The sequence below is a fragment of the Rana temporaria genome, chromosome 7, assembly GCF_905171775.1.
Source record: "Rana temporaria chromosome 7, aRanTem1.1, whole genome shotgun sequence".
Lineage (NCBI taxonomy): Eukaryota > Metazoa > Chordata > Amphibia > Anura > Ranidae > Rana > Rana temporaria.
This window is the reverse complement of record NC_053495.1, coordinates 151,074,698-151,100,244: the sequence shown is the minus strand read 5'-3', so window position 1 is coordinate 151,100,244 and position 25,547 is coordinate 151,074,698. Positions and strand designations below refer to the sequence as shown.

The 25,547-nt window shown below is 41.5% G+C and overlaps 1 protein-coding gene and 1 non-coding gene across 2 annotated transcripts in view; one reads left to right on the top strand and one right to left on the bottom strand.

Moving 5' to 3' along the window:
• The window catches only part of LOC120945765 (dimethylaniline monooxygenase [N-oxide-forming] 2-like), a 61,066-nt gene extending 35,860 nt beyond the window's left edge, over nucleotides 1–25,206 (top strand). Inside the window, exons 3-9 of the mRNA XM_040360146.1 lie at nucleotides 4,140–4,328; nucleotides 6,815–6,977; nucleotides 9,773–9,915; nucleotides 12,256–12,455; nucleotides 15,135–15,487; nucleotides 20,456–20,528; nucleotides 24,679–25,206. Of these exons, the coding sequence (XP_040216080.1) occupies nucleotides 4,140–4,328; nucleotides 6,815–6,977; nucleotides 9,773–9,915; nucleotides 12,256–12,455; nucleotides 15,135–15,487; nucleotides 20,456–20,528; nucleotides 24,679–25,021 (1,464 nt within the window). The 3' untranslated portion in view covers nucleotides 25,022–25,206. The remainder of the gene's footprint in view (nucleotides 1–4,139; nucleotides 4,329–6,814; nucleotides 6,978–9,772; nucleotides 9,916–12,255; nucleotides 12,456–15,134; nucleotides 15,488–20,455; nucleotides 20,529–24,678) is intronic.
• On the bottom strand, nucleotides 11,602–11,798 carry LOC120946326. The gene has a single exon (XR_005750663.1). It is a non-coding gene; the product is annotated as a U2 spliceosomal RNA (small nuclear RNA).
• Nucleotides 25,207–25,547: the final 341 nt, after the last annotated feature.

The window sequence follows — 25,547 nt, the reverse complement described above, 5'->3', positions numbered from 1 at the left end:
TTGTAATTTATTTTTAAAGGGCCCCCTTTTTAAAAAAATATTTATATATTTTTTTTTTTATTTAAGGGCCCAGAGGTCTTCAGGGCCCTTAAATTAGGACCCCCCCCTTTTTTTTTTATATATTTTTCTTTATTTCTTCTTTTTCAGGCAGCAGCATCCCCCCCCCCCCCCCCCCCCCCGGTTAATCACGTATTCCTACTACAAGGAATGTAAACATCCCTTGTAATAGGAATATGGCATGACAGGTCCTCTTTAGGTCCTCAATAAGACCCCACATCTCACCTCTAGGCTGTCGGAATTTCCAATGGGAGCTCTTCATCATATATTCCGACCGTGTGTATACCCCGTTGTAAAAACCCCTGCTGTAATTCTCACGTGTGACCAGTGTGCTCCACCATTGTCAGATGATCATGTATTTGTAAATGCAACTACTTTTTGCATACCCATATTCTACTGATGTGGCATAATAGTTGTTGGTAACTGCTGGTGCCACATACGTACGCCTATGACCCGCTACATGCTCCCTGCTGTTCTATCATGTTCCTGGCTCACTAGAATTCTATTGTACAAGATAAGGTCTTTTAACACTGTTTTTACAGTGCCTTGAAAAAGTATTCATACCCCTTGGAGTTTTCCACAGTTTGTCATGTTACAACCAAAAACGTAAATGTATTTTATTGGGATTTTATGTGATAGACCAACAAAAAGTGCCACATAGTTAGGAAGTGGAAGGAAAATGATAAATGGATTTCAAAATTGTTTACAAATAAATATCTGAAAAGTGCGGTGTGCATTTGCATTCAGCCCCCTTTACTCTGATACCCCTAACTAAAACCAATTGCCTTCAGAAGTTACCTAATTAGTCCATTCGTGTGTAATTTAATCTCTGTGAAGCCCTCAGAGGTTTGTTGGAGAACCTTAGTGAACAAACAGCCTCATGAAGGCCAATAAACACACCAGACAGGTCAGGGATAAAGTTGTGGAGAAGTTTAAAGTAGGGTTGGGTTATAAAAAAAATATCCCGTGCTTTGAACATCTTTTGGAGCACTGTTCATCATCCAAAAATAATAAAGTATTTGACACAACTGCAAACCTACCAAGACATGGTCGTCCACCTAAACTGACAGGCCGGGCAAAGAGAACATTAATCATAGAAGCAGCCCTCTTGCCAAGGTAACTCTAGAGGAGCTGCCGAGATCTACAGCTCAGGTGGAGGAATCTGTCCAGAGGACAACTATTAGTGATGCACTCCACAAATCTGCCCTTTATGGAAGAGTGGCAAGAAGAAAGTCATTGTTAAAAGGTAGCCATAAGAAGTCCCATTTGCAAAAAGCCATGTGGGGGACACAGCAAACATGTGGAAGAACGTGCTCTGGTGAAATAAGACCAAAATTTTCCTTTTTGGTCTAAATGCAAAACACTATGTGTGGTGGAAAACTAACATTGCACATCACCCTGAACACGCCCATCCCTGAACTGTGGCAGTGGCAGCATCATGTTGTGGGCATGCTGTTCTTCAGCAGGGAAAGCTAGTCAGAGTTGATAGGAAGGTAGATGGAGCCAAATTTAGCGCACTCTTATACAGGGCTGGTACTAGACTATTTTGCGCCCTGGGTGAGACCAGCTACTTGTGCCCCCCCCCCCCAAAAAAAATCCAAATAAATGCAATCATTTTAGCACCAGAACTTCTGGTGGAGGGATTGGAGACAGGGGGAGGGATTGAGCCAGGTGGACAGGAGGGGGTGCAGTCAGGTGGGGGGGGGTGAGTCAGGTGGGGGGGAATGAGTCAGGTGGGGGGGATGAGTCAGGTAGGGGGGATGAATCAGGTGGGGGGGATGAGTCGGGCGGGGGGATGAGTCAGGTGGGAGGATGGAGTCAGGTGGAAAGGAGAGGGGGGATGTGGGGGGTCACACGCCAATGAAAAGGTCTGACTGGATGGAGCCAGGTGGAGGGATTGAGCCAGGTGGACAGGAGGGGGGTGCAGACAGGTGGGGGGATGAGCCAGGTGGGGGGGATGAGCCAGGTGGATGGATGGAGTTAGGTAGAAAAGAGAGGGGGGATGCAGCCAAGTGGAGGGGGTCACACACCAGTGAAACGGGCTGACTGGAAGCCCTCATCCCCTGCACCCCCCCCCCCCACCACCACCTGACGACAAGTTCTTAACTTGTGGCACTTCTTTCCAACTCCCTCTGCATGTCAGGCAGTTGGCGTCAGTCGTTGTCACCAGTCCCAGGATCTCAAGAGACTTCCTCCAGTTCCTCTCCCATTCAGATCATCTGATCATTCGGTTGCACCTCTGGGCTCCGGCTGCTGGCCGCGGAGAGGCGGGCTGCATGAGCAGCTTTGTTTGGACTCATCCAGCTCCAGGACAAGTAGCCTGGCGGCCTCGGCCCAGTGTGTGTCCCATGGCCAGTCTGGACCAGGCTGGGTAGATACCTCCCGGCTGTCTCTCTGTGCACAATGCCGCCCGCCCTGCCCCTCCAATGGCTGCACATCACCAAGGGTGGGAGGCTGGGTGGGGTGGGCAGAGAGCTGACACCCACAGCTGCTGCTAGACATCGGAATGTTTGCCCCTGGCTTCGGGGAAGGGGGGATCTGACTGTACATTCTCCCTGCCCAGTGACTCTGAAGCCAGCCAGATGGAGCCGCCTCTCGCTACACTCTGCTCCGCACGGAACCAGCCACCAGCCACCAAGGGATCCGATCCTCTGGAGGGGACCCAGCAGCCATGGTTGCGCCCCTAGGTGGCAATGCACCCTAGGCGGCTGCCTAGTTTGCCTAATGGGAGCGCCTGCCCTGCTCTTAGAAGAAAACCTGTTAAGAGTCTGCAAAAGTCTTGAGACTTGGGCAGAGGTTCACCTTCTATCAGAACAATGACCCTAAATATACAGCCAGAGCTACAATGAAATGATTTAAATCAAAGCATATTCATTTTTCTCCCCCCCCCCCCACTATTCATCCTCCCTTTCTTTTTCTCTTCCTTTTTTCTCCTTCTTTTCTCCTTTTTCCTTCATTCTATCCTTTACCACTCAGTCCTTACCCAATCTTGCCTGTTCCTTACCTATCAACAATCCGCCACCTCCCTCCCTCCTTCCCTACCAAAACAACCAATCTGGTTTATATATCTATATATTTATTATACTGTTATGCCCATATTCAGATTTCCACTACCAATACCCCCATGCCCGCCGTGGGGGGAACCATCCTTCGGGCGCCCTGGTTCTGTGCCTTATCAATTCACTCATGTGGTAAGTTTTTATTCCCTTGTACATTACATATTGTACTGCTGAAATGTATTATATATGTTTATTCTACTATATAATTCACAGATTGGTTTCCTGATGAAGCGGTGAACCTCCGCGAAACTAGTCGACCATGACCAACTGTTGATATATATATATATTTGTTTTGTCTATTTTAATAATAAATTCCCCCCTTTTTTTATCTATTCCTGTTTTATATTGTTTCATCTGTACCGAGATAGTCCCGCTTCTACTCAACTGTGTGGGCTGTTGTGGGTTCAGCCTCAGCAACTGTTCCCCTCTCCCCATGCTCCCCATTTTTCGCAAAGCATATTCATGTGTTAGAATGGCCCACTCAAAGTCCAGAATTAAATCCAGTTGAGAATCTGTGGCAAGACTTGAAAATTGCTGTTCACAGATGCTCTCCATCCGATCTGACAGAACTTGAGCTCTGAACTTTCTAGATGTGCAAAACTGGTAGAGACATCCCCAAAAAGACTTGCAGCTGTAATTGCAACGGAAGGTGGTTCTACAAAGTATAGACTCAGGGGGCTGAATACAAATGCACGCTACAATTTTCAAATAAAAAATGTTAAAAAACATTTATCATTTTCCTTCCACTTCACAATTACAGTATGTGTCACTTTGTTTTGGTCTATCACATTAAATCCCAATAAAATACATTTAGGTTTTTGGTTGTAACATGACAAAATTAGGAAAATTTAAGGGGTATGAATACTTTTTCAAGGCACTGTATATCTGGCATTTGGCACACGTATATCTGTCCATACTCCATACATGTTTTATTATATAAATGGTGTTTTTTTTAAGATTCTTGGTAAAAAAAAGTTTTGATATCACTGAGCTCAGTTTTATTCCATTTTATGTGTTCTTTAGCCAGAGGTAGAAGATGGTAGATCCAGCATTTATGAGTCTGTTGTTACCAACACCAGTAAAGAAATGATGTGCTACAGCGATTTCCCTATTCCAGAAGACTATCCTAACTTTTTGCACAACACCAAGATGATGGAGTACTACAAACAATACGCTGATCGGTTTGGCCTGCTAAAATATATCCAGTTTAATGTAAGAAAATACACGACATACACATTAAAAAAAAAAAATAATTGCAAATTATACTGTTGTCTACTTCAGGTATGCATCTTAAACCCTTTTAACGAAGAGAAAATAAGTATATCTAAAGCCTTTTTTTTTTTTTTTTTTTTATCATGTAGAGAGCAGATGCAATTGTTAATTGTTTTTTGCGAGGGGAAATATTTCAAAAGTGAGGGAAATGCCCTCTTTGATAGCGGTCACCAGGTGTCACCATTAGATTTTCTATTCCTGTTTTGGCCACAGTTCACAATTTAGAATTTTCTGTGACTTTCAAGTCCAGGGCAAACCTTCCTAACAGGGACACAGACAATAGTGTAAATGTAATTAGAATTAGACATGTGCATTAGTTTTCGTCCGAATTGCGGGTATTATCGTTTTAACAAACGAAAATGAACGCGCAGAATCCGAAATCCGAAAAGATCCGACATAAAAAAATGCTTTATTTTCGTTGCTACAACAGTTCTATATAGATAGGAGATTCGACGTGAGGGTGACAATAGCTATCTGTGTCTATCGAATCTGCAGTCGAATGTGCCTAACCTTAACTCTATTAGTCCAAGATTATTCTACATAGAGAGGAAAGATTCGACATTATAGAGACACGAAGATTCGACATAGAGAGAAAAGATTCAACATTATAGTGTTGGGTAGACCATTCAACATGAACGACGAAGATTCAACGAAGCAGCGAAAAACATAAGTCGAATTTGTCATTGAAGGCTTATGGTGTCTGTCGAAAGTTCTAAGCAGACGAAGCAGCTAAACTGTACAACGCTGTAATCATACATTTCAGGTCAAATGCTCTGCCCATAGGCCTCAGAAGAATTTGAATGTTGGTTGACTAGTAATAATAATTTATAAATATAATTATTACAAGTGTCATACAACATTAGATTTCTTCTATAGCTTGTAGGCGGAACATTCGACCGGAAATGTACGATTGCGGCGTCGTACAGTTTAGCTGCTCCCCCGAATCTTCTTAGAACATTTGACAGACACCATAAGCCTTCAATAACAGATTCAACCTTAATTGATTTTTGGACAAATGCATTTTTTAACGAAACAAAATAAATAAAAACGAATTTCAGGAGTAACAAAATAAATGTCTTTTTCAGACGAAAACGAAATTCCGAAACAAAAATTTTCAGTGTGCACATGTCTAATGAGAATTGAAATTGAAAAGCCACACTACTGCTAGGAGGTCCAGATACAACTTTAATTCATTAAAAGTCATGGGTACAATCCCAAAATTTTTCAATGTATTTCAGCGGTCTAACAGCGCCCCTTTTATCAGGGCTTGACTGACTACAATGTGAACAATCCAGAATTGCACTGGACCTACAATGGTATTTTTTCTAGTGTGAATTATAAGCACATTTTTTTTTCAGCAGCTTGTTTGTTAGCCAACACATTGGACACTTTTTGGATTGTTCCTCTGCCTTTTACTGGAATAAAGTTGTGTCTGGACCTCTTAGAAATGGTGTGATGCCTCAATTTCAATTCTCGTTAAGTTACAATACAAGCCCAAGGAGACTGTGGTGTTAAAGCCACCTGCCTAGGAATCAGATCATTTACACAAACAATAATACCATAAGATTAAGATAACAATACCAGCAGGATAACCCTACGGGTCCAGCTCTATCTTTCCACTTTCCTCAAGTAAAAATGTAACAGGGGGTCTAATTTATTATGAGGCATCATGTGGATTTTGACTATGCAGATATTTATGATACCATATAATGCAGACAGTATGCTGTTTAATAAAAGTTGCTTTAACATGGCCCCCAAATGTTGTTTTTATCTTTGTAATACCCTCCTCTATTCTAACAATGAGCCCTCTAGTGAGTTACAGGCTCTACCTGAAAATATTGTCCTGACCAATGTAGACCTCCAGCCCTGCAGATAACCAAGATATTATGCAGTTGGCCAATGCAGGGTAATATTCAGGTGAGCCATTGGTGTGGGAGATATGAAAAAAGCAGACTGGGGAAAGACTTTAGGTTACATTTCTTATGGATTGGGTTGGAGGACTCACCAGAGCAATACAATTAAATAAACTATTGTCAGACAGTATGTTGTTTATTAAGTTACTCTAATGTTGCCCCAAAATGTAGTTTTTATCTTTGTAATACCCTCCTCTATTGTAACAATGAGCCCTCTAGTGAGTTACAGGCTCTACCTGAAAATATTGTCCTGACCAATGTAGACCTTCAGCCCTGGAGATAACCAAGATATTATGCAGTTGGCCTAAGCCTTGAGAGAGTGGATATGAGCCAAAGCAGGGTAATGTTCGGGTGAGCCTTGGGTGTGGGAGAGATGAAAAAAGCAGACTGGGGAAAGACTTTAGGTTAAATTCCTTATTGGTTGGGTTTGGAGGACTCACCAGAGGAATAAAGTTAAAAAAAACTATTGTCATTCTCCTTTAATAAAACTTACATTATGTGATTATATTTTAGACAATGGTTTGCAGCGTGAAAAAACATCCCAATTTTTCCACGACTGGCCAGTGGGAGGTCACCACAGAAAAAGACGGAAAGAAAGAGACTAGCATTTTTGATGCTGTTATGGTCTGCAGCGGTCACCATACAGACCCATACTATCCACTGGAAAGTTTTCCTGGTGAGTACTGATTGTAAATCTTACATTATGAATCATTTAAGTTTAAGTGATTGTTTTTTTGCATAGCAATAAGTTTCATATCTACATTCGGAGCATTATCTATATATCTATATAATAATTTGTGCCTGGAGCAGCTTCAGGTAGATTTCAAATGGGTCACTGACTGACAGGTGGTTAACATCCAACCTTTCAGTGTCCGGTTACCTTGATCCCCGATGTATTGTCGAGGCCCTGTTGGATCACCAGCCTCTCTTGGCGGACTCCCCACTGAATAGTTATCTTGCTTGGGATCTTCTTAGAATTGGGGACCCAGTCAATCACTGGGGCCCCGCCACAGCTTTAAATGTTCCGGGCCAACATGGTCCCGGAACCTGGAACACCCCGTGGCACGTGCACCCCAGCCTGGTAGGCCATCCTGCCGGGGAGCTGTGATGTATGGTCACCCTGAAGGTGGGTGCCACACCGGAAAAGAACCCCGCCTCAATGGCGTCTGTTCCAGAAGTACCCTCCCCAGCATGCCCCGCAAGAGAAACTCCCTCCTGATTGGCTGCTGGCAAGAGGCACCCCAGCCTGGACTCCACTGGTGCCACCTGTCGCCCCGGGGTGGTATAACACCCCGGCAACAACAAAATGAGCCCATAGCACAGCCCAGCTGAAACAGAGACCCTTTTGAAATTAGAATTGGGATCAGAGTCAAAATACACCCTGATCATCCCTTAAATTTCGAACAGCACTGGTACTTAGAAGTAACCAGGCGCTACATATAAATTTTACAGAGAGACTTGAAAATAATAGAATGGGCGACTACATGGCAAATGTAAAGTAATACACTTGGGGGCAAAAAACATAAATGCACACTACTCACTAAGGGGAGAACCACTGGGGGAATGAAGGATGGAGAAAGATCTAGGGGTCCTAGTGGACGACAGAGTAATAGCATGCAATGTCAAGCTGCAGCTACCAAAGCTGGCAGAATTTTAGCATGCATAAGAAAGTGGATATGCTCCAGGAATAAAACAATAATACTGCCACTTTATAAAACTCTGGTTAGGCCACATCTGGAGTATTCCGTCCAGTTCTTGTCACCAGTCCTCAGAAGGGATGTGCTGGAACTGAAGAGAGTCCAAAGAAGGGCAATGAAATGAATAGGGAGACTGGAGGATATCAATTACGGCTATAAGCACTATATTTATTCTCACTGGAGAATTGATGCTTGAGAGGGGATATGATAGCGGATTACAAATACCTCAATGTTGATCCCAGCATAGGAAAATAACTATTCAGTCTCAGGGAATGTAAGAGGACAAGAGGCCACTCAATATTTGTTTTTGCTTTGAAACGCCTTACTGGCCACTTCACATCAGCACGTCCTACATGCGTTCCATGTGACATCATGTCTGGCCCGGCGCCATCTTGCGTTCCACGCCTGTCATGGCAGCGTTTGGACAGTTCCTGCTTACATCCAGGTGATATAGCTTGCACGTAAGGCCACCAAACGCATTGGGCAGCTTGGCGAACCTCTGAGGCGGATGCTTTTATACACAATATGTCTGTATATTTCTACTATCTTGAGTTGCCATTTGTCATTTTAATTAAACCATTGTTTTTATCTGCTGCACTTAATCTGGCACCCCTCTGTTCCTGCCAGAAACCTGAGTACAGACCACCCCCCCCCCCCACACACACCCATACCATACAAAATTCTCAGTACAGGCATCCCCCCAGAAAAGATGCATCTACTTGATCTAATTAAAATTGTTCCTTATCTACATGAAGCCATATTATAGTAAGCATCCATATATCAATGCATGCAAACAGAGGCCCATCACATGGGAGAATAATCGGTGACAGCAAAAAAAACACCACCCTGTTTCCTTGCAATATACTTAAAATGGCAGTTGAAGCTTGTCTTAAGCCGTGTACACACGATCGGATTTCTGATGAAATAAAATCTGATGGATTTTTTTGTCGGATATCTGATGAAGCTGACTTTCATCAGTCTTGCATACACACTATCAGACTAAATTCTGACCGTGCCAAAACGCGGTGACGTAAAACACTACGACGAGCCGAAAAAAATGAAGTTCAATGCTTACGAGCATGCGTCGACTTGATTCTGAGCATGCATGGATTTTTCTCCGATGGAGTTCCACAAAGATGATCGAAATTTCCTATCGGTTTTTTATCCATAGGAAACATTTAAAACATGTTCTATTTTTTTACACCGATGGAAAAAAGACAGATGGGGCCCACACACGATCGGGTTGTCCGATGAAAACAGTCCATCTGTCTTTTTCATCGGACAAACCGTTCGTGTGTACACGGCTTAACGGTACATGGGTTATGTCTGAGCATAACTACACTGGAATAGCTTGCTGTAAATGGCAAGAGGATGTTGTAGAGGTTTGCATTGCATCTGGGTCATTCTGGAAGCTCTGTCAACCACAGAAAATGGGAACTTGCAAAACTAAAACAGTGTAAATCGTTTTGATGTAAACTGCCTGAAATGTCCCTCGTTTTTACCTTGAACACATTAGCCTGATCCAGTTTGAATCTGAGGTCAGGCAAATTGATTTAGTAATGCTTCTGATCACTATATGGGGAATTAGCGAATTACCGTATATCTTCAATTGGTAGCATCTGAGAGGAACACCTATTTGTATCACAAGGCGGAGGCCGAACAAACATAAAGAAGAAAGTGATTTTACTGGAGTCTATCAATTTATCCTGTGTAGATACAAGGCAAGGTTTTGTTTGCATATCAGGTTACTATTGTCAATTTTATTATCTTGTAGGACTGAACAAATTTAAAGGTCAATACTTCCACAGTAAAGAGTATAAAAGCGCCAAAGGATTTAAAGGGAAACGGGTTCTTGTTGTAGGAATGGGAAACACAGGAACAGATATAGCTGTAGAACTAAGTCGTACTGCATCTCAGGTATGATAAAAAAAAATCTATGTATCAAATGAATGACAAGACTACAAAGAAATATTATATTTGTTTGCAGTAGCTTCCTCTCTAAACCTTTTAATTTGTATAAATTTGAATAAAAGCTGAACCAAGTCTAGGGAAAAAACACTAATGTTTGGCTCTCATCCCACTGCCGGCAGCCAATTGTTTATACGTTTTCTATGATCCATCTATACCTACCTTATCCACTGTCCATTGTCTCGGCCCTCCAGTCTTCAGTGCTGCAAAATGGGTACTACTGGGAAGGCTGTCATCTCAACCTGGTCACATACTTTCCATTTTCTGGAAAATATGTCATGCAAATGGTACTGAACTGATTACAGTGCATGATGACATTGGTGGGAGGGAAGCAGTAACAAGACAGATCAGCTGCATACAGAGCAGCTGCAGCTGATCAGTTGTCTTCATTGGAATAGGTGCATCAGAAGATCATGAGAACCTGGATGAAGGTAAGTATAACTGAGTCGAAGAAACATTATGTAAAACAAAGTTATTGATTGGCTAGGCAAGGTTAAAGTGTTGATTTTTTTTCTGTGGCTGGAGCTCAGCTTTAAAGTGGTTGTAAACCCTCAGATGATACACAGAGATGAAACACATCCTCCTACATAAGTTTTATTTGTTTATCTGCAGTCTTCTTCTGTCTATAACCCTTCACAAATTCAGATTTGTGATAAAATCCTTCTGCATCTCATCTGTGAGGAGTGCAAAGGAGGAGATGGAGAGCTGCAGTTACAGCTCTTAAGCCTCGTACACACGACCGAGGAACTCAACGGGCGAAACACATCGTTTTGCTTGTAGTTTTCCTTGTTAGGCTGTCGAGGAACTTGACGTGCCAATTTTCTCCATTCCCGTCGAGGAAAAAGAGAAAATGCTCTCTTTTTGGCTCGTCGAGATTCTCGACAGTTTCCTCGTCGAAAAATGTACACACGACCGGTTTCCTCGGCAAAAAAAAAAACAGCAAGTTTCTTGCTGGTTTTTGACGAGAAACTCGGTCGTGTGTACAAGGCTTTACACACTGTATGAGAACTGACTGGAAGAAAGGGATACCCCCCCCCCCCCCTACATAGGAAAAGGAAAGAAGCAACGTGCAGGCCTATATTCTGAATAGACAAGTTTTTTGCCTATCTCCCTCCCCATCACAAATGTTATCTCATGTGTCAGGAGAACTTGTCAGAAGTAATTTATGCTGATAAAAGAGGAATAAAGCATCAGAGACTCAGAGCTTTGGAGAGAGACCAGTAAATACTACAGATATATGTGCTCTGTTCAAATTTCATGACTGGGGGTTACAACTACTTTAAAGGAGAAGTCCAGCCTGAGCTTTTTAAGCTGAGCTTCTCCTAAGGGTCACAGGAGTGCAAATCGTTTTGCACTCCTGTGACCCATTTTCAGCGGAGAGCGGTCTGAAGTCCGCTCTCTGCTGCCGTCACTGCCATCAGTCGGGGCAGCTCGTCATTACGACTTCCAAGTTGGGATCCGCCAGCTGCCCTGATTGATGGCAGTCTCAGTGAGCCGCTGAGACTGCCTCTCCCCACCCCTCCACGGCTCCATGAGCGTGGAGAAGCAGAGTGACTGTCAGTCAGCCTCTTTCCTCTTGGGGATCTGTGAGAACCGAGCAATCGGCTATGTTCGGTGGCTTGGTTCTCAGTGAAGAGACGGTGGTGGACAGAAGGAGCTTTGGTCTGATGCTTCATCCACCGAGGTAAGTATGAAAATAAAAAAATAAAATTAACCCTTACTTCTGTTTTAAGTAAAATATAGAGAGATTTAACACTTCCTGAGTCACGCCAACATTCAAATTCGAGTCAAATCATCTACACTTGATCTTAACCAAAAGGCCGAGAAGCGATGAGTCAAATCATCTAATGCATTGGTTTGACTCTGGTCTACTCAAATTAGTCAGTGAAATGCTTTGCCCCCAGAAATATTAGTTACAAAAGACACAATGAAAATAAGAATATATTTTCCTAGACAGGCAAGTCTAGGAAACATGGAGGAAATATTTTGTTTAAAATGTGCAGGAATTCCATTGAAATGGAAGTCAGCTGTGGTTCCCACCCTTGAGTTCTGGAAATCTCTTTTATTATATAAGACCATGTATGAATCCAGAGGTTACCAAGAATTTTAATATTTTGTGACCTTGCATTGTGTACTTGTTTACCTTTTTTGTACGTTAAGCTAAGGTAAAGCCCAAATGGCTGTTTTGTACTTACATTAAAACTTTTTATAAATAATTTATTAACAAAATGTGAAGGTCAAAAGAAGTCAAAGCAAAGGGACAGATAATGAGAATTGTACTCTTTGCAGGTATATCTTAGCACTCGGAGAGGTTGCTGGGTTATGAGCAGAGTATTTGACCAAGGTTATCCATGGGATATCTGTTTTGACACACGGTTTCAAAATCTGCTGAGGAACACACTGCCAACCCCTATTGTCACATGGCTGACTGAGAAGAAAATGAATGAATGGTTTGACCATGCTCACTATGGACTTCAGCCTAGAGACAGGTATAATTTTGCTAGTTAGGCTTATTTTACTTGTGATTTATCAAGGCCCTAAAACTATATTTAATTTATATTACAGTTGTTGTGGACTCAATGACTATATTGCTCAATGATTTAGCCTAGTTGGGCCAACAGATATGAGAAGAAAGCTATTAACTGAGAACAAATATATTTTACATTTTATGTACATATTGACACAGCAAAACAGGATTGTGCACAGATTATTTTCCATGCAGACACAACAAAAGATATACAACCTGTAAAAACAACCTGTACACTTTAAAAGAAGAACTTTATTATTTAAACTATATTCAGTCAGGTCCATAAATATTGGGACATTGACACAATTCTAGTCTTTTTGGCTCTATACACCAGACAGATGGTCCAGACACCATGGACAGATGAGACCAAGATCAACTTGTAAAAGAGTGATAGGAAGAGAAGAGTATGGAGAAGGAAAGGAACTGCTCATGATCCAAAGCATACCACCTCATCAGTGAAGCATGGTGGTGGTAGTGCCATGGCATGGGCATGTATGGCTGTCAATGGAACTGATTCTCTTGTATTTTTGATGATGTATTTTTGATGATGTGACTGCTGACAAAAGCAGCAGGATGAATTCTGAAGTGTTTTGGGCAATATTATTATTGGCTCATATTCAGCCAAATGCTTCAGAACTCATTGGACGGCGCTTCACAGTGCAGATGGACAATGACCTGAAGAATACTGCAAAAGCAACCAAAGAGTTTAAGGGAAAGAAGTGAAATGTTATGCGATGGTAAAGTCAATCACCTGACCTGAGCATGCATTTCACTTGCTGAAGACAAAACTAAAGGGAAAATTCCCCAAGAACATGCAGGAATTGAAGACAGTTGCAGTAGAGGCCTGGCAGAGCATCACCAGGGATGAAACCCAGCGTCTAGTGATGTCATTGCGTTCCACACTTCAGGCTGTAATTGACTGCAAAGGATTTGCAACCAAGTATTAAAAAGTGAAAGTTTGATTTATGATTGTTAATCTGTCCCATTACTTTTGGTCACTTAAAAAGTGGGAGGCACATATACAAACTGTTGTAATTCCGACACCGTTCACCTGATTTGGATGTAAATGCCCTCAAATTAAAGCTGAAATTCTGCAGTTAAAGCACATCGTGTTCCTTTCATTTCAAATCCATTGTGGTGGTGTATAGAGCCAAAAAGATTAGAACTGTGTCGATGTCCCAATATTTATGGACCTGACTGTAATTACAGTTGTGGAAAATCCAGCTTTCCCATCTAAATTTACCATTAAAAGGAGATAAATTAAATTTATTTTAAGACAACTACCATGGTACCTTGTATTGTAATTTATATTTCAGAAAGGAAAGAATTAGAGGTTTTAGATGGACTTTTTCATACTAATTAACTAGTTAGCACTTTAGTACATTAACCTTAGTACATTAACTTATTCACTGCCAGGTTCTCCTCTCCACTTTAAATCTCATGTAGCCAGACCATTCTTGCAAGGTTTCCCTTTTTTTTCACTTACAGCTTTCAGAGTCTGTAAAAGACTCCCCCACCAAACTATACATTTTCTGAAAGCATAATACTGTGTTTTTTTTAGGTCCCATGATAATTATGTGAATATTTATTAAACAAGGGTATTTTCGATAAGAATATACTAAAATAACAGTTATGCTTTGTACAAACACAGCATAACTGAAAAATAACTGAAAAATCCCTATTACATCTGAAAGATAAAACTGTATGGAGTTAATAAATAACAAATGTTTTTCAATTTTACATTGTCCCTTTTTGGCAAACGGTGAAACATTTCTAAATTAGCAACTTATGCTAAGCATTTGGAGGTTATTATTTTTCACTTACAACTTTCAAAGTTTGTAAAAGACCCTCCAAACCACACATTGTCTGAATGCATAGAACTGGGGGGAAAATGGTGGCAATAATTTTGTAGGTCCTGTGATAGTTGTGATAGTTGTGCACATTTTTTCACAATGGATATTTTTGATAAAAAATACATTCAATCATTATTACCACTCACAAAAATAACATAATTTAAATTGTGCTTTTTAAAAAATAAGCAATTGGAAGGTTGGCTCCCCCCCTATGCATTGTGCGAATGTCCAATCGCATTGGTGTGCATTTTGATAAAATATGCAGCTATACATGTTGTTGCAATGTTTTATAGCAATTCAACCATGAGCTTATAGCAGGTTGGATGCAGCTGATTGGTAAAAAAGGATTGAACTACAATTGTACTCTTTAAATCTTAAAGATGTTACCTACTATTCACACTTGGTAAAACATGATTTTATCATTGTATTTTGCCTAATTTTATTCCCTTTTATTTTCTTAATTTTTTTTGCCGCACAGTGCACCAAAGTATTAGTATTACGTTTTGTTTGGATTATGATCAGATAAATTGTGATTGATCTAGATCAGGGCTCTCAAACTGGCGGCCCTCCAGCTGTTACAAAACTACAAGTCCCATCATGCCTTTGCCTGTGGGAGTCATGCTTGTAACTGTCAGCCTTGCCATGCCTCATGGGATATGTAGTTTCGCAACAGCTGGAGGGCCGCCAGTTTGAGACCCCTGATCTAGATTATTCTTGAATTTCCCCCAAAAAATCTTACCTTTTTTGGTTTTTATGCTAAGAATGTCTTGACTTGACTTTTTTCATAGTACTCAATTTAAAGAACCTTTGTTTAATGATGAACTACCAAGTCGTATCATCTGTGGATATGTCATAGTGAAACCCAATCTGTCAGAGTTCACTGAAACGTCTGTGAAGTTCGATGATGGGACCATTGAGGAAAATATTGATGTTGTTGTCTTTGCTACGGGATATCGCTACTCATTTCCATTCCTCAATGAATCCATTTTAAAGGTTGAAAACAAAATAAATTTGTACAAAAGTATCTTCCCTACAAACTTGGAAAAGGCAACACTGGGTGTTGTTGGTCTTATTCAGCCCCTTGGTCCAATTATGGCAGCTTCAGAAATTCAGGCTCGGTGGATAACAAGAGTCTTCAAAGGTAAGATTTAATGACTATACTGGAAAAGTACTACATCAGGTTTCTTCCTATGGTTTTCAGTTTTGTGTATACTGTAGTTAAAAAAACGTAATAGACTAAAAAATTCTTCTTTAGAAGATATTAATTTGTGCTTGGCTTATGAGCTCACAAAAAGGGAAGGTCCTGATTTTTAGACAAGCAAAATAAATTCAGGGCCAAATTCGAGAAATCTTATTGACCTGCTTGTCATTTTGGGTACTTGCTTGTAATTTTGGGTACTTCAAAAGTAGATTGCTTTGGTCCAAAGCTAGCATCTGCATTTGTGTTCAAGCCAGAAGAGGCTATTTCAGGTGTTGCTGCTAGTTTACTCCAGGTCTCAGTGTTCTGCAAATACATGTAATCATATACTGTGCTTCCAGGCCTGTTCTTTTATTGTCAAACAAAAAAATCCCAGCTCAACTTCTTTCAATATGTGCAGTGAAAGAACACTACAAACAATTGGCAACTGTCCCAACCTATAACTGGCCTTAACAGCAAGGAGCACATGGATTGGCGACGCATGACAAAGAAAAATTCCCAGCTTAACTTACCAGCCTGCCTGCAAAAAACTGAATTGTCCTGTCTAACAGTCCATGCTAAAAACAGGAGATTAGTTTGCACACATTTGTAAATGTGTGCAAACTAATCTCTGGTTTTTAACATGAACTGTTAGACAGGACACATTTGTTTTGTTGCAGGCAGGCTGGTAAGTTAAGCTGGGAATTTTTCTTTGACATGTGCTCCTTGCTCTTAAGGCAAGTTATAGGTTGGGGCAGTTGCCATTTGTTTGTACTGTTCTTTCACTACATATATTGAGAGAAGCAGACTTATCTAAAAGCCCAAGGATGTTATGTGTTTTGTCATTACATTATACTGCAAATGTTGTCGAAGGCTAAACTCTTCTTTGATCAAAATATTGGTTTAAAAACTTTCCTTAACAAAACCAAAATGGACTATTTACACAAAGCTTTGTTCCGCATTTTTCTATTTATTACACAAAGCGTAATGTTGCTATAGGGAGTAATGCACATATGGGTACCCTTTATTAATATGGTCTGGGAAACAGACGTACGATTCTGTGCTATTTCTTTACCTGCCTGGCCTGTTAACAAGATTCTATGTTGGCTGAAAAACAGTACCTGGATGTTCCTAAGGCTATGTAATGTAAAAGCATGTGCCTTGCTAACTTGATGTTTGTTGGACCTTTTTTTTAAGATTTTTTTTTTTTAAAGATCGTTAAAAAACATTAATACAATTAGGGCTGTATTTGTGGTTTGTGGTGCTCCAAATACAATTGAGTGATGGGGAATATCCTTAGAGAACAAAACAGACCATGAAACTTTGTAACCACACGATTACCACAAAAACAATATAGAATTGTGAACAGAAAATGAGTGGCATATTTTCTTGCATAAGGACCACAAAATTAACTTAAAAAAATTTGTAAATGAATTGGATCATCAACAAATACAATATATTTATGCAAAAAAAATAAAAATGAAAGATTATGTACTTTTCTATACAAAATATGGAATGTTTTCGCCTGAAAGGCACTGATATTTGGGCAAATAAGCTTACTAAGTAAGATATAAAGATTAAAAATACCACAATGTCACCTTCCGCAGAAATTCCCAACAAGGCCACCAAGACCAGGCCTCAGGGCGGCAGTGGGTGCAGGGGTGGCGCCAGTTGTAACACACAGCGGGAGATTGCTGTGTCACGGAGCTCACTGTGAAAAGTTTGGGTGCGCTGTGATAAAGGTCCCGCCCTCCTCCTAGACCAGCTCATGAGATAGAGGCAGTGTTCTGTCTAGAGCAGTGGTTCTCAACCTGGGGGTCGGGACCCCCTCAGGGGTCGAATGATGATTTGCCAGGGGTCCCCGAATCCTGGGCTGTTTCTGAAGCCCACACCGCTCCCCCAGCCTTTTTGGCTGATCAGAACTCCCCCCAGCATTGCCACTCATCCCAATTCTGCGCCAGCACTGCCACTCATCTCATCCCCCCCAAAGAGCAAGAGAAGGAATAAAAATAGAGAATACATGGAAGATAGAGGAAAGGAGGAGGATGAACTTAGAAAAAGGGAGAGAAAGAACAAGAAAGACGGCTGGAGAGGGATAGGGGAAAAAAACAAGAAATTTGAATAAAGAGAGATAAAAGGGAAAGTAAGGAGATCAAAGAGAAAGAGTTGTACATCCTAAAATGTACCATAAGGGGTTTTAATACTGTACGAGTGGAAGGGATTCAGGGAGCGCAAAATGTCCGTGGGTTTGAGGGCGCAAATTACTTGGGTGTTGACAACCCACGCTACGAAAATAATTTTACTGTTAGGGGTCCCCACAACTTGGAAAATGTTGTCAAGGGGTCACGGCACTAGAAGGTTGAGAACCACTGGTCTAGAGCTCTGTGACACAGCAGGAGATGCCCGATGTGCGTAATGCACACACTGACTGGTGAGGCTACATTGTTTGGCACAGTAAGGCTGCAATGATGGTGAGGGGGGCTGCAATGATGGTGAGGGGGGCAATAATGATGGTGAGGGGGGCTGTAATGATGGTGAGGGGGCTGTAATGATGGTGAGGGGGCTGTAATGATGGTGAGGGGGGCTGCAATGATGGTGAAGGGGGCTGCAATGAGGCCACAGTAAGGCGGCAGTGATGGTGAGGCTGCAATGAGGGCATGATAAGGCTGCAATGATGGTGAGGTGGCAATGATGGGCACGGTGAGGCGGCAATGATGGGCACGGGTTGGGGGACTTTCAGTTTTTTTTGGCAAAGGGAGTAAATCCGGGCCTGGCTGGAATATAACATGGTTTCCTGTGTGGCCTTTATTACATAGAATCAAAGCAGTGATCTGCCCTGGGCTCCTTAGGCAGTACATGTCTTGTGCACAACATGTGATGATGATGCTCTTCTCAAAGACTCAGGATGTCATACTTTAGTTCATGCAGTAGGGACCAATGTGAGCCAGGAGATCACACCCTAGTTAGTGTGTTATAAACCAATATTTTCAAAAATGGTTTAATGTCTTATTTGTATCTTTATATACTAATTAATAAGCTTATCCATATATAACTGCACTTACCCTTTACCCAATTTTCACTACTAAACCCCACTTTTATTAGTTCGGTTGTCATGCATCCTGATTGGTCCATACCCTTTTCAGTCTATGCTCTAATTCCCTGTTGAAGCATTTAGATTTTGCCACTAGGTTGTGTGTCCTGGTTCCCTGTAATCATGGTCTGGTTTTTCTATGTACTCTATAGGCTGCCTTCGGAGTACTCAGAGTACTCTTTAATTGCCAAGTTTCTGTATCCTTGACTTTGTCTCTTAGCTTGTTTTACTGGTTCTTGTCTTCTCTCAGTCTGTCTAGACTCTGTAATCATCTTGAAGTCTGTCTAGACTCTATTACCTGCCTAAACCTATCATTTCTGATCCTACTGACTTAGGATTTTCAGCTTTAGTGGTTCTCTGCAATGGGCATTGACTGTTCACATTGACAATGCTATGGTTTCTATCTCGCCCCTTCCAAAGAGTGGCCTCAATGACCAAGGCAAACACATAAGGCATCCTTAGGTGCAATTCAGAATAAATGGCATTACATCACATCCCATAGCATGTAACATATGATAATGCAGCACAGCGGTGTAAAAAAACCCACAGAAGATTTTTTCTATATTATCTCAGTGAAACACAGCATGGAAAATTCAATGTATGCTTATATTAGACATGTGCGGTTCGTTTCGTTCCGAATTAATATCTGAATACATTTTTTGTTATTTGAAGATTTTGATATATCCGAATAACCGAACAACAATATAAACTAATTTGATGCCGCGTACACACGATCGATTTGTCTGATGAAAACGGTCTGATGGACGATTTTCATCAGACTAACCGATCGTGTGTGGGACCTATCGGTTTTTTATCCATCAGTTAAAAAACTAGGAACTTGTTTTAAAATTATCTGATGGTTAACTAACCGATAGAAAAAAACGATCGTCTGTGGGCACGTCCATCGGTTAAAAATCCATGCATGCTCAGAATCAAGTCGACGCATGCTTGGAAGCATTGAACTTCATTTTTCTCAGCACGTCGTTGTGTTTTACGTCACCGCGTTCTGACACAATCGTTTTATTAACTGATGGTGTGTAGGCAAGACCCATGAAAGTCAGCTTCATCGGATATCTGATGAAAAAATCCATCAGACCGTTTTCATCGGATGAACAGATCGTGTGTACAGGGCATTACTGAATCCTCCGAATAACGAAACAAAAGTTGTCTGAATTCCAGAAATTTGGACAGCAATTCTAATCAAATTTTACATCGAACTCCAGTCGAATTCTAACTGTACACATATTGCTGAAATCAAAACTGTGGGGGTTATTTACGAACGGCAAATCCACTTTGCACTACAAGTGCAAAGTGCACTTGGAAGTGCAGTTGCTGTAAATCTGAGGTGTAAATCTGAAATGAGGGGAAGCTCTGCTGATTTTATTATCCAATCATGTGCAAGCTAAACATTTTTTTTTCCTTGCATGTCCCCCTTGGATCTACAGCGACTGCAATTCCAAGTGCAAACTTGTAGTGCAAAGTGGATTTGCCTTTAGTAAATAAGCCCCATTGCAATCATTTGACGATTTTTCTTTTGTGCACTTTGCCACATTCAAATCGAAAAAATCTAAGGTTTTCGATTTGACCGATTCAAAATTTATCGATTCGAACATTTCTAATTGAAAAAAATTGATACTATGAAGAAAATGCGATAATATTCAAAACACGAATTCCAAATACGAATTCTGAATATGAATCCCGAATACGAATTGAGCAAATCAACCAAATTTGACGAAACAAGATTACTAGATTAACGAATCGAAACAAAACAAAAACATGTTTTTTCATCATGTCTAGCTTATATTCTAAAGTTTTACGCTGTTAATCCTAATTCTTTTTAGGTTTGTGCAAATTACCATCACAAGATGAAATCCAGAAGGACATCGAACTGAAACAGAAAATCTTATTAACAAGGTATTCATTCATTCTTTCTGGATTCAGGGTTAATCTTTTACTATGGTCAAAAGGTAATACTGGCCATCATAATCGTCATACAGCCTGACTAAGAAAAATATTGCATTGAAGACCCACCAGTCACTACGTGAGTGCTGTTCAATGCACTGCCAAGTCTGTCCTCCACCACTCCAGGAGGAAAAAGAAGAACTAGCTAATTAACCCTTGGATAAAAGGCATGTGGGGGGCTTGATATAGGGGGATGTTATGTTAACTAGCCTAAGTGTAAATATGAGTGTACTCCAATCACTATAAGAGTATTTACATATACACAGCTAGATCTGAGGATTCTTGGACAAAAGAAGTACAGCATTCAATTTGCAGTATACATTTATTGATAGGGTTGCATAATATTTACAAATAGCACACCAAACAGGATTTACAACATAATGTACACTCTGTGCAAAACGAACTTCACAGTGGAGGTAAGCAAGACCTGTTTGTTTGTTTTTTTATTCGAACCTTTAGTACCACTTTAATATATTTTTTGGATTAAGATAAAAAAACCTTCTGTGTGTAGCAGCCCCCCTAATACTTACCTGAGCCCATCTCGATCCAGTGATTTTGCACGAGAGACTCGGCTGCCCGAAACTCTCCCTCCTAATTTACAGAGACAGTAGTGTGGCGTCATTGGCTCCCGCTGCTGTCAAAGTCAGCGAGCCAATGAGGAAAGAGAGGAGGCGAGGCCGAACTGCGGCTCTATGTCTGAATGGACACGCAAGGCAGCGTCTTGGCTCTGGTGCCCCCATAGAAAGCTGTTTGTCATGGGGGCACTCGACAGGAGGGAGGGGCCAGGAGCGCTGGCGAGGGACTCGAGAAGAGGAGGATCAAGACTGCTCTGTGCAAAACCACTTTGCATGGGAGGTAAGTATAACATGTTTGTTATTTAAAAAAAATAGACTTTAGTTTCACTTTAAAGGGTCACTAAAGGAAAACTTTTTTTTTAGCTAAAAAGCTTCCTTTACCTTACTGCAGTACTGGTTTCATGTCCTCATTTTTAGTTTTTGCTTTGAAGTAGCTGTAATTCTGCTGTGATCTCCACATTTCCTGGTTGCCTGTTTCCTTATAACCATCATACTGGGAGATTTTCACGGTGGTCTAAGCTGTCATTACTGTGTGTCTAAAACTCCTTAGAACCAATCAGATTCATTTTAAAAACAAAACACTGCCCTGGATTTGTTTGTTTTTGTTCTGTGAGTCTTCCCGACTCACCTCTCACCCGGAACTTCATGTATGTCCTTTAAAACCGAAAGTGAAACTAGAGGCACATTATATGATAGATTAAATTCAATTTTTAATCATTTTTAAAAGCAATCAGTTAACTTTTATGTCTTTATACCCAATAAACAGTCATTTCAGCAAAATCATTTTTTTCCTTTAGTGACCCTTTAAGCTTGGTACACACTATTATTTTTTTTTTCATTCAACCCAGCGGGTTGAACGAAAAAAACAAAAAACTGTCAGCTCCGGTCCGAGCCGCTGCACTAAAGATCTCCTCCGCTGAGGGACGGCCCCCCACCAGAACACTCCAGTCAGTGCTTTCAGCCATTGACTGAGAGCGTTGATCGGGAACTAGTGGGCTGCTGGTTTTACAGCATTCTCGTCCGACAGAAGCCATACTTCTGTCGGACCAGCTGACATACACACGGGCCGAATGTCTGACGTTTTTTATTGAAACGGCCAATGTGGTCTGCCATTAGGCCCATTTGTACGTAGCTTAAGTTTAACTTGGAAACAATTCATTATATCTCCCTCTCCTTTCTGTACAGTGGCTAATATACCCCCTAATTGGTCACTAAATCTAGCAAATGTATATTTGGCATAGCCTGATTGAGGGTAAGCTGCTGGTTACAACCCATGTGATAAGGAAAAATAATGCCAAGGTCTTTGAGGTAGAAATATTCACATTAACACCTATTGGAAAGCTGGGAGTAGTATAATGGAGAAACACACTCAATGATTTAAAGTGGTTGTAAAGGTTTTAATTTTTTTTATAACAAACATGTTATACTTACCTCCACTGTGCAGCTTGTTTTGTAGAGTGGCCCTGAACGGCGTTTTCTGGGTTCCCCCGGCTGCTCTCGGCTCCTCCCCACCTCAGATAACTCCCTCTGGGAAGCGCTCTCCCAAGGGGGTTACCTTGCAAGTGCGCTTCTGAGTCTTAGGTTTAGCATGATTGGGCGTTTGACTTAAACACAGATAATCTAGTTTGTCAGATTTATTAAATTACCCTGTGTGAAAAAAAAAATGTGGCAGTGAAAATGTATATAGTCTGCAAACAGGAATTATTATTTTTGCACATGAGGTTTCCTCTTTGATCTGTGGGAAACATGTCTATGCAAACATTTCACTGTCGTAGTTAACATCAACTGATTTCAAGTTTATAAAAAATGAGGAGGAAAGTGGAACTATACTCATATCTCTTAACGTGACAAGGGTTAGGTGGCATGGCATCAGGGGTGGATCCAGAGTCTAGTCTCGGGAAGGGCACTGCCAGAAAATAAGGTGTTACTTACGGAACTGACTTTAATGTCTATTACAGTGTACAGAGGCCAGTAGTATGTAGGACAGTGTGCAGGGAACAGTAGAGCACACGCTGGGGGGGGGGGGGGGTCAGGAGGGGGTATCAGGAGAGCATACACTACGGGGGTCAGGAGGGCATGCACTGGGGGGGAATTGGGAGGGCATACACTGGGGGGGGGGTCAGGAGGGCATACACTGGGGGGGGGATCAGAAAAGCATACACTGGGGGGGGGATCATGAGAGCATACACTGGGGGGGATCAGAAGAGCATACACTGGGGGGGGGGGTCAGGATAGCATACACTGGGGGGGTTAGGAGAGCATACACTGGGGTGGAATCAGGAGAGCATACACTGGGGGGGGGGATCAGGAGAGCATACACTGATTTGTCAGCTAACAGCACCTCTATGCTAAGCTGCAGTAACTCAGCAGACTCAGTATAGAGGTGCCTGTAAACAAATCCACACTGTAGTGCTAGCAGCAGAGCTCACCTCCAGGAACTTTCACACAGCTTCCCTCTGCTCAGCTGCACACATCTCCCTCTTCCAGACGAGCATGATTTTGGGGAAAAGGCACATCCCCATCCCACCCACTCAAGCAGCAGCCTGCAGGAGAGAGGCTAAAATGATGCTGGGGGAGGTATAGGGGCGGAGAGTGCAGTCAAGAGGTTTCTGAGCAGTCATTCATGCTTAGAATGGCTGCGAGTTGTTCCGGCCGCAGCTCTGGTTACCCGGGAGCGATCCGCCTCAGAGTCTTTAATGTTTTCTCGGGGGGGAGCAATTGCCCTGTTGCCCCTTCTGGATCCGCCCCTGGGTGGCGTAGATTGTTTGTACATCACCTAATTAAAAAAAATGTAATTACCTTATTTTATTCTCGTACTAAAATGATCAAATAATATTTTCCTGCTTTTTCCTTTCGCATGGAAAGATCTGTTGGAGGATTTCTAGTATTCAATGACGTATGCGGGGGAGGGGGGGCTTACAGGAAGATGATGCCTCCATTACTCATTCCCCGTTAGATCCCCCCTGCTAGTTATTATAAAAGGCATGGGAGGAGGGAGTGAGGGGCTTATGACTCATTACTAAGCAAATGCCCACAAAGATGACTCTTTAGTCACATGGTCAGCCTAGATCAGGATTACCTAGAAAACGAACAGAAAAACAAGTGTGCGTAAAGGTGACACGGGCCATACCAAAGGATCAGATACCTACTTTCTGCAATGGTTTTGCACAAACCAGCCCCGATCCTCCTCTCCTGGGGTCTCCTGTTGGCACTCCTGGTTCCTCCCCTCTGCTGAATGCCTCCATAGCAAACTGTTTGCTATGGGGGCACTAATGCGGGCTCAATCCCAAGTCACGATGTGTGTGTCTATTGACACACACAACTCCGCTCCGTGCCATCCCCACTTTCTCCTCACAGGCTGTGATTGCCAGCAGCAGAAGCTAATGGCTCCTGATACTGTCTCCATGGGCAGGCAGGAGAAAGAGAGTAGAGAGATTTTTTCTTTAACTACTGGGTGTAATGTTACTTTCATTGGTCTGTGAAGTAAAAATATAATCAGTGATCTTGTCAATTTTTGCTTATTACAGGTTTGGTAAAGAATACAGTCTTCAGCTGGATTACATTGAATATCTGGATGAACTAGCCCAAGAAATAGGCTGTAAACCAAATATTCTAGGACTGCTTGTGACAGATCCTTTTCTAGCATTAAAAGTAGTCTTTGGACCATGTACGCCAGCACAGTACCGTTTGATAGGTCCAGGGAAATGGCCAATGGCCAGGAAGCAAATTATGACTACATTTGATCGGATACTAAAACCTACTAAGACCCGCGTGGTTCGGACCCACAAAGAGAAATTGTCAATAGTTTACGGACTGGGTGCACTGTGTATTCTTGCTCTGCTGTTAGCTTTGGCTATGTACAAAAATTAGAATGGCAAGACTAAATGAATGCCAACTAAATGAATGAATCATGAAGTAATACCCTTAATATACAAAGTCCGTCACTTAGCTGATTCTACAATTTGGTATGAACGAAATAACTGTATTTAACCACTTCCATAACGGGCCTATTCTGGCACTCCTCTCCTATATGTAAATATCATTTTTTTTTGCGATAAATTTTTAGCAGACAACCTAGGGAATAAAATGGCAGTTACAATTTTTCAAACGCTTTTTTGGGGAAAAAAAAACTGTTTCATGAATGAAAAAAATAACAAAACAGTAAAGTTAGCCCATTTTTTTTTGCATAATGTGAAAGATAATGTTACGCCGAGTAAATATATACCCAACATGTCACGCTTTAAAATTGCGCACACTCATGGAATGGTGACAAACTTTGATGTTTAAAAATCTCCATAGGCGACGCTTTTTTTTTTACAGGTTACCAGTTTAGAGTTACAGAGGAGGTCTAGTGCTAGAATTATTACTCGCGCTCTAATGCACGTGGCGATACCTC